At 41.6% G+C, this 14,360-nt stretch overlaps 2 protein-coding genes across 6 annotated transcripts in view; both read right to left on the bottom strand.

Annotated features, from left to right (window-relative positions):
• Positions 1-14,360, bottom strand: part of MOGAT1 (monoacylglycerol O-acyltransferase 1) — a 114,087-nt gene that overhangs the window by 30,509 nt on the left and 69,218 nt on the right. The window lies entirely within an intron of this gene.
• Positions 1-14,360, bottom strand: part of LOC130361659 (diacylglycerol O-acyltransferase 2-like) — a 34,793-nt gene that overhangs the window by 8,849 nt on the left and 11,584 nt on the right. For 2 of the 5 annotated variants that reach the window (XM_056564914.1, XM_056564913.1), the window contains exons 3-7: positions 14,085-14,175; positions 9,949-10,056; positions 5,020-5,090; positions 4,374-4,578; positions 177-351 (exon numbers count right to left, since the gene is read on the bottom strand). In XM_056564914.1, coding sequence (XP_056420889.1) covers positions 177-351; positions 4,374-4,578; positions 5,020-5,090; positions 9,949-10,056; positions 14,085-14,175 — 650 coding nt within the window. Of the gene's footprint in view, positions 1-176; positions 352-4,373; positions 4,579-5,019; positions 5,091-6,729; positions 6,803-9,948; positions 10,057-14,084; positions 14,176-14,360 lie in introns of those variants that run through there. The other 3 variants (XM_056564915.1, XM_056564916.1, XM_056564917.1) reach the window with 3 other exon arrangements.

Genomic DNA, 14,360 nt, shown 5'->3' with positions numbered 1-14,360 from the left:
TTCCAAACGCTGAGCTGCGGAGTACCCCTTTATGTATTTGTCAAGTACATGGACCTATTTATTGACAGTGTGAGGAGCTTATGTAGCTCTGGTCAATCGGTTCTTCAACAGTGTTTACATTTGAATGGAAAGATTACTAGATAGCATGAACTTGTAGTTGGGTCGTAGTTACTTACCCATTAGCCAAGGCCTTCCTGATAAACCCCTTTCTCTTCTTCAAGGTCAGTATATGTTTATTCCTAGCGCAGTTCAATGCCTCTGCTGCTCCACCTATGACAATAATTACTGCGTTACCAGAACCATGGCTGGAGAGTAGGTAGTCTATGGAGGAGTGGGTAACAGAACACATACCTGTCACCAAAAACAACATATCAGAATCAGTAAGTTTGTTCATCATAACAATAAGATAGTGGCTTTTTTTTTTTTTTACTGTGACAATCTAAAATAACCATCCAGAATCCAAAATAAGCAAATGGAACTTGGGGTGCAAGCTGCTAAGATAACATTATAGAAAGCACATTATACTACCAAATAACATAAACCAAAGTGTGTAATACTCTGCAATAAGCAAAGCAGTGCATGTAAATCCCAAATTTTATATGGCGACAAGAAAATTATTTCCCTTTACTCCACCAGGACAAGGAACCCGAAATCTGGTGAACTGAAAATGAATTGTAAAGTATACATGCCCTACAAGAGATCACATTTACGTTCATATGATACTTTCTGCACAAGACATACCCTTTCATTCTTATTGCCCTCTTGGAAGCGATAGTGCAGTCTTCCATTTTGCACCCTTCGGTGACAGATAAATCATTGCTCTTTTTGAACATTTCCTATTTCATGAATCCCAGATTTACAAAAATTGGTTTATTTGAAAATTGCCAGATGTTCGTATTACCAGTGTAACAATAAAAAGGGTTTTATTGCTTTAAATAAGAAAAAGAAAATTATAGTCTTTTAGGTACAATACATTTTTATGGTTATCTGCATCAGCATCTGTTCATGTCATGAAAGGGAGCGGATGGTCAACAGAAAATGATCTTAGCCGGTGTCAACACCATATGACAAGAGTCCAAAAGCTAAAATATGAGCATTGGGTGTCCCTACCTAACCGAGGACACCTAATGTCCTCAGTTAGGTAAACCATTCAATTATTCAATTAAAGAGTACCTCTAATCATCTTGTTACATTTTATAATGCTTCCATCCTAAGCCCCCCATCATGGTAAACCACCCCCTGCCTTTATTTTTTTTTATTTTTTTTTAGTTTTTTACCTTGTTTTACCTTATTTTTTAGTTTTTTACCTTTTTTTACTCTGTATTTTTTACTCTGTATTTTTTACTCTGTATTTTTGCTCAGTCTCAGTAAGATTCACAGACTGGGAAGGGGCATTCCCCAGCAGGCATGACATCATCTGAAGCCATACAAGGGAGGACTTCCTCCCTCACTCTGCTACACACAGCTCAGAGCAGTTCAGTGTGTGAGATGAGCTATGATTGGCTAAGACTGCACCCCCTCCGCACTCCATACTGCCTTTCCTGGTTTTGGACTTCTGCCAGGCCAGCAGGAGTCCAAAGTCTGTGCAAGAGATAGGGCAAAATATGCTCTGGACAAGTAGGAAGACACCTAGCGGCAGCTTTTTTTTAAACACAAATAAAACATAGAAAACTTCATTTTTTTTTAAACAAAGTACATTAGAAAGATGTTTTATTTACCATAAAGGAGTGAAATATCAAAAATTATTTTTAATGATAGTGCCCATTTAAAGGGGTACTTTGGCAAATATTGTTCTCTTTTATAAAGATACCTTGGCTACCTGCTTTACAATAAACAAACAAACCTCCTGCGCTCCCCTGCTACCACTGGTAACCCTGCTCCTAGACTTCGGTGCTCTTCTCTACCACCATGTGCTGGGGGTCAATATGTCAATTGTCACACTGGTCGCAGGGTTGTCCTTCCTCAGCAGCAATGTGATGTATTGGGCCCAGCCCTGGTCTCATCCACACTCCCCTTTTCTGATTCTGGGGCCCAGTGCACCACAATGTCGCTGCTGATGCGGGACAAGTGATTAGTTGAGTGGCAATTGATGAGAAGAGAAGAACACCAAAGACCAGACCACCAAAGACTAAAAGAGGGGAACACCAAAGACTAGAAGAGGAGAACACCAAAGACCAGAAGAGGGGAACACCAAATACCAGAACACCAAAGACTAGAAGAGGGGAACACCAAAGACCAGAAGAGGAGAACACCAAATACCAGAACACCAAAGACTAGAAGAGGGGAACACCAAAGACTAGAAGAGGGGAACACAAAGACTAGAACACCAAAGACCAGAAGAGGAGAACACCAAAGACCAGAAGAGGAGAACACCAAAGACCAGAACACCAAAGACCAGAAGAGGGGAACACCAAAGACTAGAAGAGGGGAACACCAAAGACTAGAAGAGGGGAACACCAAAGACCAGAACACCAAAGACTAGAAGAGGGGAACACCAAAGACTAGAAGAGGAGAACACCAAAGACTAGAAGAGGAGAACACCAAAGACCAGAACACCAAAGACTAGAAGAGGGGAAAACCAAAGACTAGAAGAGGAGAACACCAAAGACCAGAAGAGGAGAACACCAAAGACCAGAACACCAAAGACTAGAAGAGGGGAACACCAAAGACTAGAAGAGGGGAACACCAAAGATCAGAATACCAAAGACTAGAAAAGGGGAACACAAAAGACTAGAAGAGGAGAACACCAAAGACCAGAACAACAAAGACTAGAAGAGGGGAACACCAAAGACTAGAAGAGGGGAACACCAAAGACCAGGAGAAGTTTTACAGGAGGCAGTGGAGAAGCATTGGCTAAGACTGCACCCCCTCCGCACTCCATACTGCCTTTCCTGGTTTTGGACTTCTGCCAGGCCAGCAGGAGTCCAAAGTCTGTGCAAGAGATAGGGCAAAATATGCTCTGGACAAGTAGGAAGACACCTAGCGGCAGCTTTTTTTTAAACACAAATAAAACATAGAAAACTTCATTTTTTTTTAAACAAAGTACATTAGAAAGATGTTTTATTTACCATAAAGGAGTGAAATATCAAAAATTATTTTTAATGATAGTGCCCATTTAAAGGGGTACTTTGGCAAATATTGTTCTCTTTTATAAAGATACCTTGGCTACCTGCTTTACAATAAACAAACAAACCTCCTGCGCTCCCCTGCTACCACTGGTAACCCTGCTCCTAGACTTCGGTGCTCTTCTCTACCACCATGTGCTGGGGGTCAATATGTCAATTGTCACACTGGTCGCAGGGTTGTCCTTCCTCAGCAGCAATGTGATGTATTGGGCCCAGCCCTGGTCTCATCCACACTCCCCTTTTCTGATTCTGGGGCCCAGTGCACCACAATGTCGCTGCTGATGCGGGACAAGTGATTAGTTGAGTGGCAATTGATGAGAAGAGAAGAACACCAAAGACCAGACCACCAAAGACTAAAAGAGGGGAACACCAAAGACTAGAAGAGGAGAACACCAAAGACCAGAAGAGGGGAACACCAAATACCAGAACACCAAAGACTAGAAGAGGGGAACACCAAAGACCAGAAGAGGAGAACACCAAATACCAGAACACCAAAGACTAGAAGAGGGGAACACCAAAGACTAGAAGAGGGGAACACAAAGACTAGAACACCAAAGACTAGAAGAGGAGAACACCAAAGACCAGAAGAGGAGAACACCAAAGACCAGAACACCAAAGACCAGAAGAGGGGAACACCAAAGACTAGAAGAGGGGAACACCAAAGACTAGAAGAGGGGAACACCAAAGACCAGAACACCAAAGACTAGAAGAGGGGAACACCAAAGACTAGAAGAGGAGAACACCAAAGACCAGAACACCAAAGACTAGAAGAGGGGAAAACCAAAAAGACTAGAAGAGGAGAACACCAAAGACCAGAAGAGGAGAACACCAAAGACCAGAACACCAAAGACTAGAAGAGGGGAACACCAAAGACTAGAAGAGGGGAACACCAAAGATCAGAATACCAAAGACTAGAAAAGGGGAACACAAAAGACTAGAAGAGGAGAACACCAAAGACCAGAACAACAAAGACTAGAAGAGGGGAACACCAAAGACTAGAAGAGGGGAACACCAAAGACCAGGAGAAGTTTTACAGGAGGCAGTGGAGAAGCATTTAAAGTGGGCAGCCTGGGCAGGTTTATAAAAAAAAACTTCCACCGAAGTACCCCTTTATCACCCACCTGTAATAAATAGATGTATGCCAAATGTATTGTTAGCCACAGGTTTTCAGTGGAATTAGGCTTTGAAATAGTATTTTAGTACAGTAAAACAGTATTTCAGTACAACAATTTGCAGAATTGCATTTACCTGCAGCCAGTAGATAATCTCGGTAAAAAGGCACCTTAAAATTTCCTGCTAATGTGGTCAGATGTGGCTTTATGTTAGGAAATATTTGGGAAAATCCAGTGCTCTCTGTTCCAAAGTTACAGAAGGCGCCAATGCTCATGATGCCGTGAGGGTGGTAGGCAAAAATATAGTTGTGTTTTGGGTCTAGTTCTGCCATTTTATGGAGCTGGAAGTGAAAACAGATCATTGTTAAAAATCTATTTCATTTATGTTATTGTCTAAGATCATTTCTAAGTAGTATAACTTTAAATTATAGAAAGACAAGATTATATAAAATAAAAAGATTAAAGAAGTTTTCTTGCATATAAAATTAACTGTTACAAATTAATTATACATGGGCCCCATACTGTATTAGGGTCTCCCATTTTTCATCTAGTAATCCATTGGTACATTTGGTCGATGCATCTTTTCCTTACAGAGCCATGTTTTCATAGCAAAACATATAACCTCTATATCGCTATCTCATTATTTAATTATATATATATATATATATATATATATATATATATATATATATATATATATATATATATATATATATATATAAATATATATACACATACATACACACACACATAGCCCCCCCCCCCCTGATATTTTCACCCACCTTAATTGGGAAATAATCTTTAAAATGTTTCCACATGGTCCATTTACTCATCCAAAGAGATTTTCTTCCACCTACAAAGCAGAAACCAATAATTCAATTCAAATTTGATAAAGATCTAAATGTTAAGATAAATGTCGCAAAGAGTGTTGGGTCATATAGTTGGACCCATCAGAAAATCAATCCCATGTGCTACTGCGCAACCACAGGCATGCATGCCCCTCCTCGCTGTGTTCAGCCATTCTGTTCATTGTGCTTCTCCTGACTGTGCTTCTCTTGCACATCTATGGCTAAATGCAAGTAGGGGTGGCAGTGTATAGGGTTAGAGATCGGAGTTACACTTTAGGGGTGGACCAGGTTTCAGGGTAGAGGTTAGTGTTAGATTACTGTTTACAGTTAAATGAGTACTCTGCCCCTAGACATCTTATCCTCTATCCCCTATCTAAAGGAAAGCCGGGTGCAGCAGGAAGATCGCAGGGCTCCCCATCGGCGGGACCCCTGTGATCTTCCGGCTGCACTCGCCGTTCCTTTAGAGCCTCAGGTGCAGCGCCAGAGGCCACACACCCTCAATGCAAGTTTTGCATAGGGGATAAGATGCAAGTTTTGGATATAGGATAAGATGTCTAGGGGCGGAGCACCCCTTTAAGATTTATGTTTAGGGTGGGAGGTTAGGGATTGTGTTTGGGGTTAGGTGTAGTCAACAGTCACTCCTAACTCTAATCCTATACAACCCCTCCCCCCCTCCAAACCCCCCCCCCCCCTCCCACCCCCCCAGTGCATTTAGTACTAGGTAAACAAGAGCACCACTGTCAGGAGAAGCACAACTTGCAGAATGGCCATTTATTGCTTCTACCTTTTTTTTTTTTTTTACAAACACAGGGGAGAGGAGCGTGGGTGTTCGCGGCTGCACAGTAGCATGTGGGACAGATTTTCTGATGGGCCCGATTATGTGACAACACCGGGGATCCCAGAAGGGGACATTTTGCAATCAGCATTTTGCACAAGAGACCCTTTCAACAAGTGTACATTGTCTAAAATAGAGATTTCCTTTAAGTAAACCAAGTCCTTTCACAAGTGGTAGCCAACAAAGAGGAAAAATGTTGTGATAAGAAAGGCTGTAAGCACTATATAAGCCTTTGGCATTCAATGGTCATAGGCATAATCAACCAGTATCCAGTACAGCATATGGATTCAGACTGTCTTTGAGCCACAACTGCATATTAGCAGGTTTTACATAAAACCAATTGTGAATTATACTGGTTTTAAGCTTAGTTCTTTGCGAAGTTACAGTGATTTGATTCTTCACGAACTTCTCGGCTCGGCAGTTGCTGCCTTTAGCCTGCATAAATGAGTTCAGCTTTCAGGTGCTCCGGTGGGCTGGAAAAGGTGGATGCAGTCCTCGGAGAGAGTCTCCAGACCACCGGAGCACCTGAAAGCTGAACTAATTTATGCAGGCTAAAGTCAGCAACTGCCGAGCTGAGAAGTTCGTGACGAATCGAATCACTGTAACTTCGCTCATCTCTAGAAACCGCTTTTAGACTATCCACCAAAAATTGCAATGTGGTCTATGTGGGCAGTCTTCTCAATCAGGATGTCTGGTATGTATAAAAGATATGGCTGATTGTAAAATCTGTTCTAGGATATCTAATCTGCAGAAGGGGTAATCTATTAGAGAGGTTTTATTGTATCTCTATTGTAATAAGTGTTACATACTGTATAATAAAGGAAAGAGAATATCCAGCCCAGCTTCTCGGATAAAATCTTGCATTAGTTTCAAATCAGCAGACATACACGGATTCACAAATACAGGTGACGAATTTCAGTTGCTAAGCAACCTTAGTCATATGACTTCTTGCTCAGCACTAAGGTGGAACGCGTCACCTGTATTTGTGCATCTATGTATGTCTGCTAATTTGAATGTATATCGTGATACCTCTAGTGTCATTATTTGCACTGCCTCCTTCAGGAGCAGGGGAGTTCAGGAAAATACAAGAGCTCAGTTCTTGGGATATCAGTTTTCTCATATTCAGGCCCCTAAGAAAATAGCAGCCATTTCCAGAACTGTACACTGACAATGTAGAGGAGCACTTGTAATAGCTGTCCTCACATTGGGGCTCTGTGTTTTAGACATACACGTGAACAAAGATAAATGTCTTCCAACTATTGCCATCTGTCTAACATTTTCTAGCTATTTGCAGTCATATTGCCATTTCCATTATTGTTACAAACAATGTACAACATTTTCTTCTTGTTCCCTTTAGAAGACCAGACAAGTACAAATATTGTAAAATAAAGCTCCAGTTTAGCCACTGAAGAATTTGGTTATGGAATTGATGTAATTGATTCCATACACTACAACTTTGCTAGTACTGTGACAAAGCAGAAATGCATTGGAAATAGAATGGAATAGTTTTTGAATGGGGCACGGCTGTTATGCTCATGGGGGGGGGGATTTATCATTAGTGGTAGAAGCGTTTTCTTTTCTATATGTAGCGCAAATGTTTAGTGTTAGAGTTATTTTGTGTCCTTTTTGATAGAGCAAAAAGCAAGTACTCTTTTTTTGCGTATTGTGGAATGCATTTTGCAGTGGATACTAATTTATCATGTGCGTTTTTTATAACAAATATACAGCTGTATACAGGAGCCGGCTGCACATGCGGCTCCACTGCGCTCCCCGCCGGCTCCAGGCTTCTGTATACGCTGTCATAATTCATAATCCCTGCCGCCAGGAGCCCTGATTGGTGAATAGCTATAGCTATTCACCAATCAGTGCTCCGGTCTCCCGGCGGTGGGGATTATGAATTTTGATAGTGTATACAGTATTTCCCGTCTGGAGCTGGCGGGGTGCGCAGTGGAGCAGCATGTGCCGCCAGCTTGTTAACTTAAAGGGGTACTCCGGGAAAGAAAAAGAAAAATGCCCCAAAGCCACCACAATACCTGTTCTGTGTCCCCTGTAGTCCCCTGGTTTTGGCAGCTCCTGTGGCCCCTGTTGTCTCCTAAATACTTGTTTTCCTTGTTTGCAGCACAGAACTCCCAGAAGTCAGTGCAGCTCTTTGTAATGGCTGTCAGCCAATTGCTTTCACTATCTGTGTGCATGTTCACACTGCAGCTCACACACTGTACAGGTGTTTTCATCCTTCCTCCAGCAATAAATCATGTTATGCTTTGAAGTGATAAGATCTACAGAAATCGTCACTGGCTTCTCTCATGGCACACAGAGAGGAGAGGGGAAGGGGAGGGGAGCTGTTGCTGTGAAGCCAGGAATCATGTGGTGCTTGTCTCTGTGGAAACCCCACACTGACCTAGCCCCCACTCTCCTGTCAAGACACAGTAGTTGGCTGGATGACGTTTGCCTCACACTTCCTGCATGTAAGTGAAAGCTGAAATAGGAAAACTGCTGTATATAGCTAATGAATGATATTTAGACAAATACATAGGTTGGTGAGAGGGAAAGGATGAGCTATGGGTTTAGTTCCCTGGAGTACCCCTTTAATAAATGCGGATCACAGTGGATCTCAGCAGAATGGATGCGATCTGCCCCTCAGCCCCTGGAATATAACTCCCAACATGGACAGAGTCTGTCCATGATGGGAGTAGTAGTCCTAACTGTCCAAAAAGAGTCCGGCTAACGGGGATGTGCAAGTGCCATCCCTTAGTGCTGCGGTACTTCAGCTACTCTCATCATGGGACAGACTCTGTCCCATGATGGGAGTAGTAGCCCCCTAGTGTTGACGTCATTAGGGGGCAGAGTTACACAGTCCAGGCCCGACTCTCTTCTCATTATGCGTTTTGCCTAATGGGAACAGAGCCTTTCTGGCAGTGTGTTCCCAAACAAGGAGACTCCAGATGTTGCTTAACTACAGCCCCCCATGATGGGAGTTGTAGTTTAGCAACAGTTGGAGGCTCCCTGTTTAGGAATACACAGCATTATGTGCATTATGTGCCCCCAGAGAGAGTGCAAAAAATGTACTAACCCATATTTCTTGTTTTTCTTTTCTTATTTCAGATGCGTGAATGCAGATAACTATGTCAGATTCAGTGGACTGCGACAATGACGAGCGTTTTTTTTTTATTTCAATAAAAGGGTTAACAAAGGCTGTAAGGGAGTGTTTAATTAAAAGTTTTTTTTCTATGTGTCGTGTTTTTTATAATAGAATTTTCAGGCTTAGTAGTGGAAGCCGTCTTGTAGGCAGAATCCATTACTAAGCCGTGGCTTAGTGTTAGCCCCAAAAACAGCTAGCGCTAACCCCCAATTATTACCCCGGTACCCACCACCAACAGTCCCGAAGCGTCAACAGGCCGGGCCTGTTGGTACCGCCTCTTCCCGGCACCCATATGGCGAAGGGTACTGGGGTAATAATTGGTGGTTGGCGCTAAATGATTTTGGGGCTAACGCTAAGCCCCAGCTTGGTAATGGATCCTGTTTACAAGACAGCTTCCACTACTAAGCCTGAAAATTCAATTATAAAAAACACGACACATTGAAAAAAAATGTTTCATTAAAAAAAACACTCCCCCCAGCCCTTGTTAACCCTTTTATTGACATTTTTTTTTTTTAAACGCTGGTCATCGTCGCAATCCACCGTATCTGACGTAGACTTCCACATTCACGTATATGAAATGTGAAAAAAAAAAACGCAAGAAATACTGACAACAAGCAAGAAAAAGCTGACAGTTTTTCTGGTGGACAAAAAACCTCAATGGTAATCCGAGCCTCAAAACAATAGAACAAAATCTGTGTCCACTTTTCCTGTGAGGTGCAGCTCAGGTGTACAAATAGAACTGTGTGGAGAATCAGAACTTTGCACAAAATTTGCCATGTGTCTTGCACAAGTAGGGTAGACCAACCAAAATGATCTACAAAAAAAAAAATCTTCTACCTACACCAACACTGATAAAATTTCCTCCATGGGGTATTTTTGTATTTCTTACCCCTCTCTGGTGTTTTCCAATCAGAGATCATCCAGATGATATAAATGGCAAATAACGGCCATAGTCTGCTGTATATAACCCAGCTGACCAGAAGAGCACACACTGGGCCTGAAAATACAAGAAAAGTGTGTAGTAGAAATATCGGAATAAACAGAATGTAAAAAGTTTGTAATATAATGTCTTCACAGACAGTCACGGTATCTTCTTTAAGTGCATAAAACAGAACTACCAGTATATAATAACCTTTATTTGTAGAAGATAGGATTGTGTTACTGTTCACCATTGATCTGTAGATGGATTCATGAGTATAAAACACAATCATTTACTGGCTTTTTTTCCCCCCATAGATACAGGTTTCCCAAAGACAAGCTAATCGTGCACAATCCAGCTGCAGCAAACATTAACCATTGCATGGCCCCAATGGACACCAATTATTTCATGCAGGTTGTGACGTCCACCACAGTCAAAAGTCGTATGTGTTCCAAAATGATAAGTGTAGGGACATAGGGGGAGATTTATCAAAACCAGTGCAGAGAAAAAGATGACCAGTTGCCCATAGCAACCAATCACATTTCTTCTTTCATTTTTGAAAAGGCCTCTGCAAAATTAAAGAAGCAATCTGATTGGTTGCTATGGGCAAATCAGCAACTTTTCCTCTGCACAGGTTTTGATAAATCTCCCCCATAGTACTATGCAATATGCAGGTGTAATATAAAGTAAGATGAGATCAATCCCAAAAAAATAATAAAATATATTAGAAGCAGTTATAGGATCAGGACCAACTATAATATAATATATAGCTGTTTATAGACATATCTCTTTTTTTTGGCAAACAATCTATGATTAAAATGCTTCTTGCTGAATTATTAAAGTGATATCAGAGCGGAAATAACCAATAAGGCTGCTATTATAACATACAGCAATGTCATATTCATTGCATATCATCCATGAAGTAGCTTCCCATTACTTATTTGGGTCTAACTAGAATTCTATATATTTATAAGTCTGTGCATTTAGGTATAAAATATACAACCTAACATTTAGTTATTACAATCATTTGGTTTGTGCACATTTTTATACTTGACTATGTTGAACAAAAATGACTCAGTTCTCTGTCTGCAAGTGTTTTTCACAAACATTTAGTGGGTGTTGTGGCTAGAGATGAGCGAACTTACAGTAAATTCAATTCGTCACGAACTTCTCGGCTCGGCAGTTGATGACTTATCCTGCATAAATGAGTTCAGCTTTCAGGTGCTCCGGTGGGCTGGAAAAGGTGGATACAGTCCTAGGAAAGAGTCTCCTAGGACTGTATCCACCTTTTCCAGCCCATCGGAGCACCTGAAAGCTGAACTAATTTATGCAGGATAAGTCATCAACTGCCGAGCCGAGAAGTTCGTGACAAAATCGAATTTACTGTAAGTTCGCTCATCTCTAGTTGTGTCATTAACCAGCACTAGGCAATTAATTCTTGTACTGTCTCTATAACTCAGCATTACAAGCAACAAGGCTGGTCAGGACAACTTTAGAACACACACGGATGTACTGTCCGACTGAGCAGACGCATACCACTGGGTTTCTATCAAAAAACTTGCAGTTTAAAGAGCTTATGTATCACTTTCACCATTTGTATGTCCTTTGTAAATTGTATTATGCCGCTCATTTGTTACTGATTTTCTCCATTGAAATAAATAGGGAAGACAAAAGCTTCAGCAAATCTTGGATATTTACCTTTGGATTTAATGCAGAAAATGTCTGCAGCAAATTGGCCTAGAGTGCATTTACCCTACATGTGACCCTTGTATATATCTTGATTTATTAGGCATATTTCTAGATTATATTTATCATCAAGCATACTATTATAACCCCTGGCATTATTGTTGTGTATGTTTATTTATTTTGTGGACTGCTCAAGCAAATAAACTGAGCAGTCACTAAAGCTGGGGAAGAATGAGTTTAGGACATGTGCTCGTGGCCATCTTGGTTCAGAGTTCAGCAAGAGAGGACACAGAGGAACAGCCTGTCAGGCTTTTGGTGCAAAGAGTGCTGCAGCATTTGAGAGGAATCTGCGAGCAGGTTGAACAAGATCTGTTTGCGGACATTTTGAAAGATTCAGCCAACTCCAAGTAACACTGTGGAGGAGGACTTTGTATGGGCTTCATCTATTCAATGTGCACCAACTAAAGATACCCAACGGTTTCTAGAGTTGCAAAGATTAGGGTGGGCCACAGGTGTGCTTGTGGGTGGGTGAGGCCTATATACACATTGAGACTGATTTTGTGTTATACTATACCTGTATGTATGCATGGTGTTTTTCCTGTATGCAATACAAAGTTAGTTCAAGTTAGCTTTGTGTCAGTCTCATGGTTTTCTCAAAGATTTTGCCAACGGGACCTCACATCCATACCCAGGATGATCCTTTGGGTGGAGGCACTACCGCAGATATGTACCCTAGTTCCCAGGTAGTGGCAGCTCAGAAATGGCCTGTGGAGTGCCAAAAGGTAACAAGGGTAAGGGACCACATTTAGGTGGTCACCCCAAAACCCTGTTTTACTATTGGGTTGTCCCGGTACAGGACCTTGTCCTGTTCCTGTCCTAAGTCCCCTCAGGAAGAGTCCCTGCAGTCCTTATGGCTCTCCTGCAGGGCTCACCCCTTGCTCACCTTATATAAATGTATTTCTGTATGTGTATATAAAGATAGTATAATTGTATAGGACCTTCCTAGGTCATGTGATATATTGTAAAAGATGGTATAAATGTTTAGGGCATTCCTGGGTCATGTGATAATGGCATGTGATGTACCCAGAGTTCCCTGGGTACAGGACCTACAGGCTTGGCAACCAATGGGATTAGTCCAGTTTAGGACCTTCCTGGGTCATGTGATAATGTCATGTGATGTACCCCGAGTTCCCTGGGTACAGGACCTACAGGCTTGGCAACCAATGGGATTAGTCCAGTTCCCCTAGTATATACAGTATGTATACAGGGCTGTAGTCTCTAAATTCACTTTCTTAGTTCCTGACTACAAAGCAGGCACAATCTCAGCATATACTGAATTCATCTTACCTAGGCCAAAGCCTAAGGAACCTGCAGCCACTTCAAAACACTTCCTAGTGACTACTATTCAACTCAGCATATAACTAGTAGCACAGTGGCCTGCATAAATCTCAATACTACAAGTCCCAGCAAGCCTGTGGGGTATCCTGAATCCCGGTTACCTCTTGAGAGACGGCATAACTGTAAAGACTGTTCTATCAGAAGTTTAAGTAAAAGTTCCAGTTATTTGCACAATTCCTGCTGTGGACATTCCATTATTTCCTGCCGTTTTTGGGCCAGTTGTCGGCAGGGGCTTCTATACAAAACAACTGCATCCTGGCGTCACGACAAATCAAGGGTTATTACCACCAGACCCTGTAACACCATTGCCTCACCCAGTCACCACACTATTAACAAACAATATTTTGCAGTATGGGTGCAGTATGGCTAATCGCATAGTTATGAGGGGAGCACCTCATGTGTACATACATACATATCCATGGCTGCTGTCAGTCACTGGTGAGGGGGGCAACAGAATGCAGGGCGGGAATGCCCCTGATTTATAAAGCAAAGTCATAACTATGGGGGCATTTATCATACCAAGTACTTTGTACGTTTTATAGTGTGCAAAAGTTGCAAGGAAACTTTTGTCCAAAACCTTAAACTTTTTGCTGGAGGCCAAGATCAGCATGTACAATGGCAGTCTTTAGTTAATTCTCTTTAAAAAAATCTGCTGTATTAGCCAAACAGCATAATATTGTTAGTGTAGCTGCTATGAGGGAGGTTTATCAAAACCCGTCCAGAGGAAAAGTTGCTGAGTTGCCCATAGCAACCAATCAGATCACTTCTTTCATTTTTCAGAGGCCTTTAAAAAAATGAAAGAAGCGATCTGATTGGTTGCTATGGGCAACTGCACAACTTTCCTCTCCACTGGTTTTGATGAATCTCCCCCTATGTCTCCATAATAGGGGTTCTTAAATAGAACAGCATATTTACATGACCGACTGCTGTAAACCTAGACAGGTCTATAAACAGAAATCAACAGATTAACCCATCATAACTGTTTAAAAAGAATTGGAATAAAAATAAATCCTAACACTTACCAAGTAGCAAAAAGGTCAATATCCACTGAAAGACGCTAAGAGTCTGCAGGAGTTCTGAGTATGTACAGTTGTATCTCTGCCTCTGTTCTCTCTGCAGGGATCAGAAAGCAGGTTTTTAGATGCCAGGGATCAAACAAAGGTTAAAGGATCAAATGATCTATGCGGTGAGGCTAGGATAGAGAGGCTGGGATTCTTTAAAGGAGTACACATTTTTTTTTCTCTCAATAGGCACAGGCTGCCACAATATAAAAAAATCTTGACTTCCTCCCACACTCC

This window comes from Hyla sarda, chromosome 3, assembly GCF_029499605.1.
Source record: "Hyla sarda isolate aHylSar1 chromosome 3, aHylSar1.hap1, whole genome shotgun sequence".
NCBI classification, from domain to species: domain Eukaryota; kingdom Metazoa; phylum Chordata; class Amphibia; order Anura; family Hylidae; genus Hyla; species Hyla sarda.
Note: the sequence above shows the minus strand (reverse complement) of the source record. Positions and strands in the feature narration are given on the sequence as shown.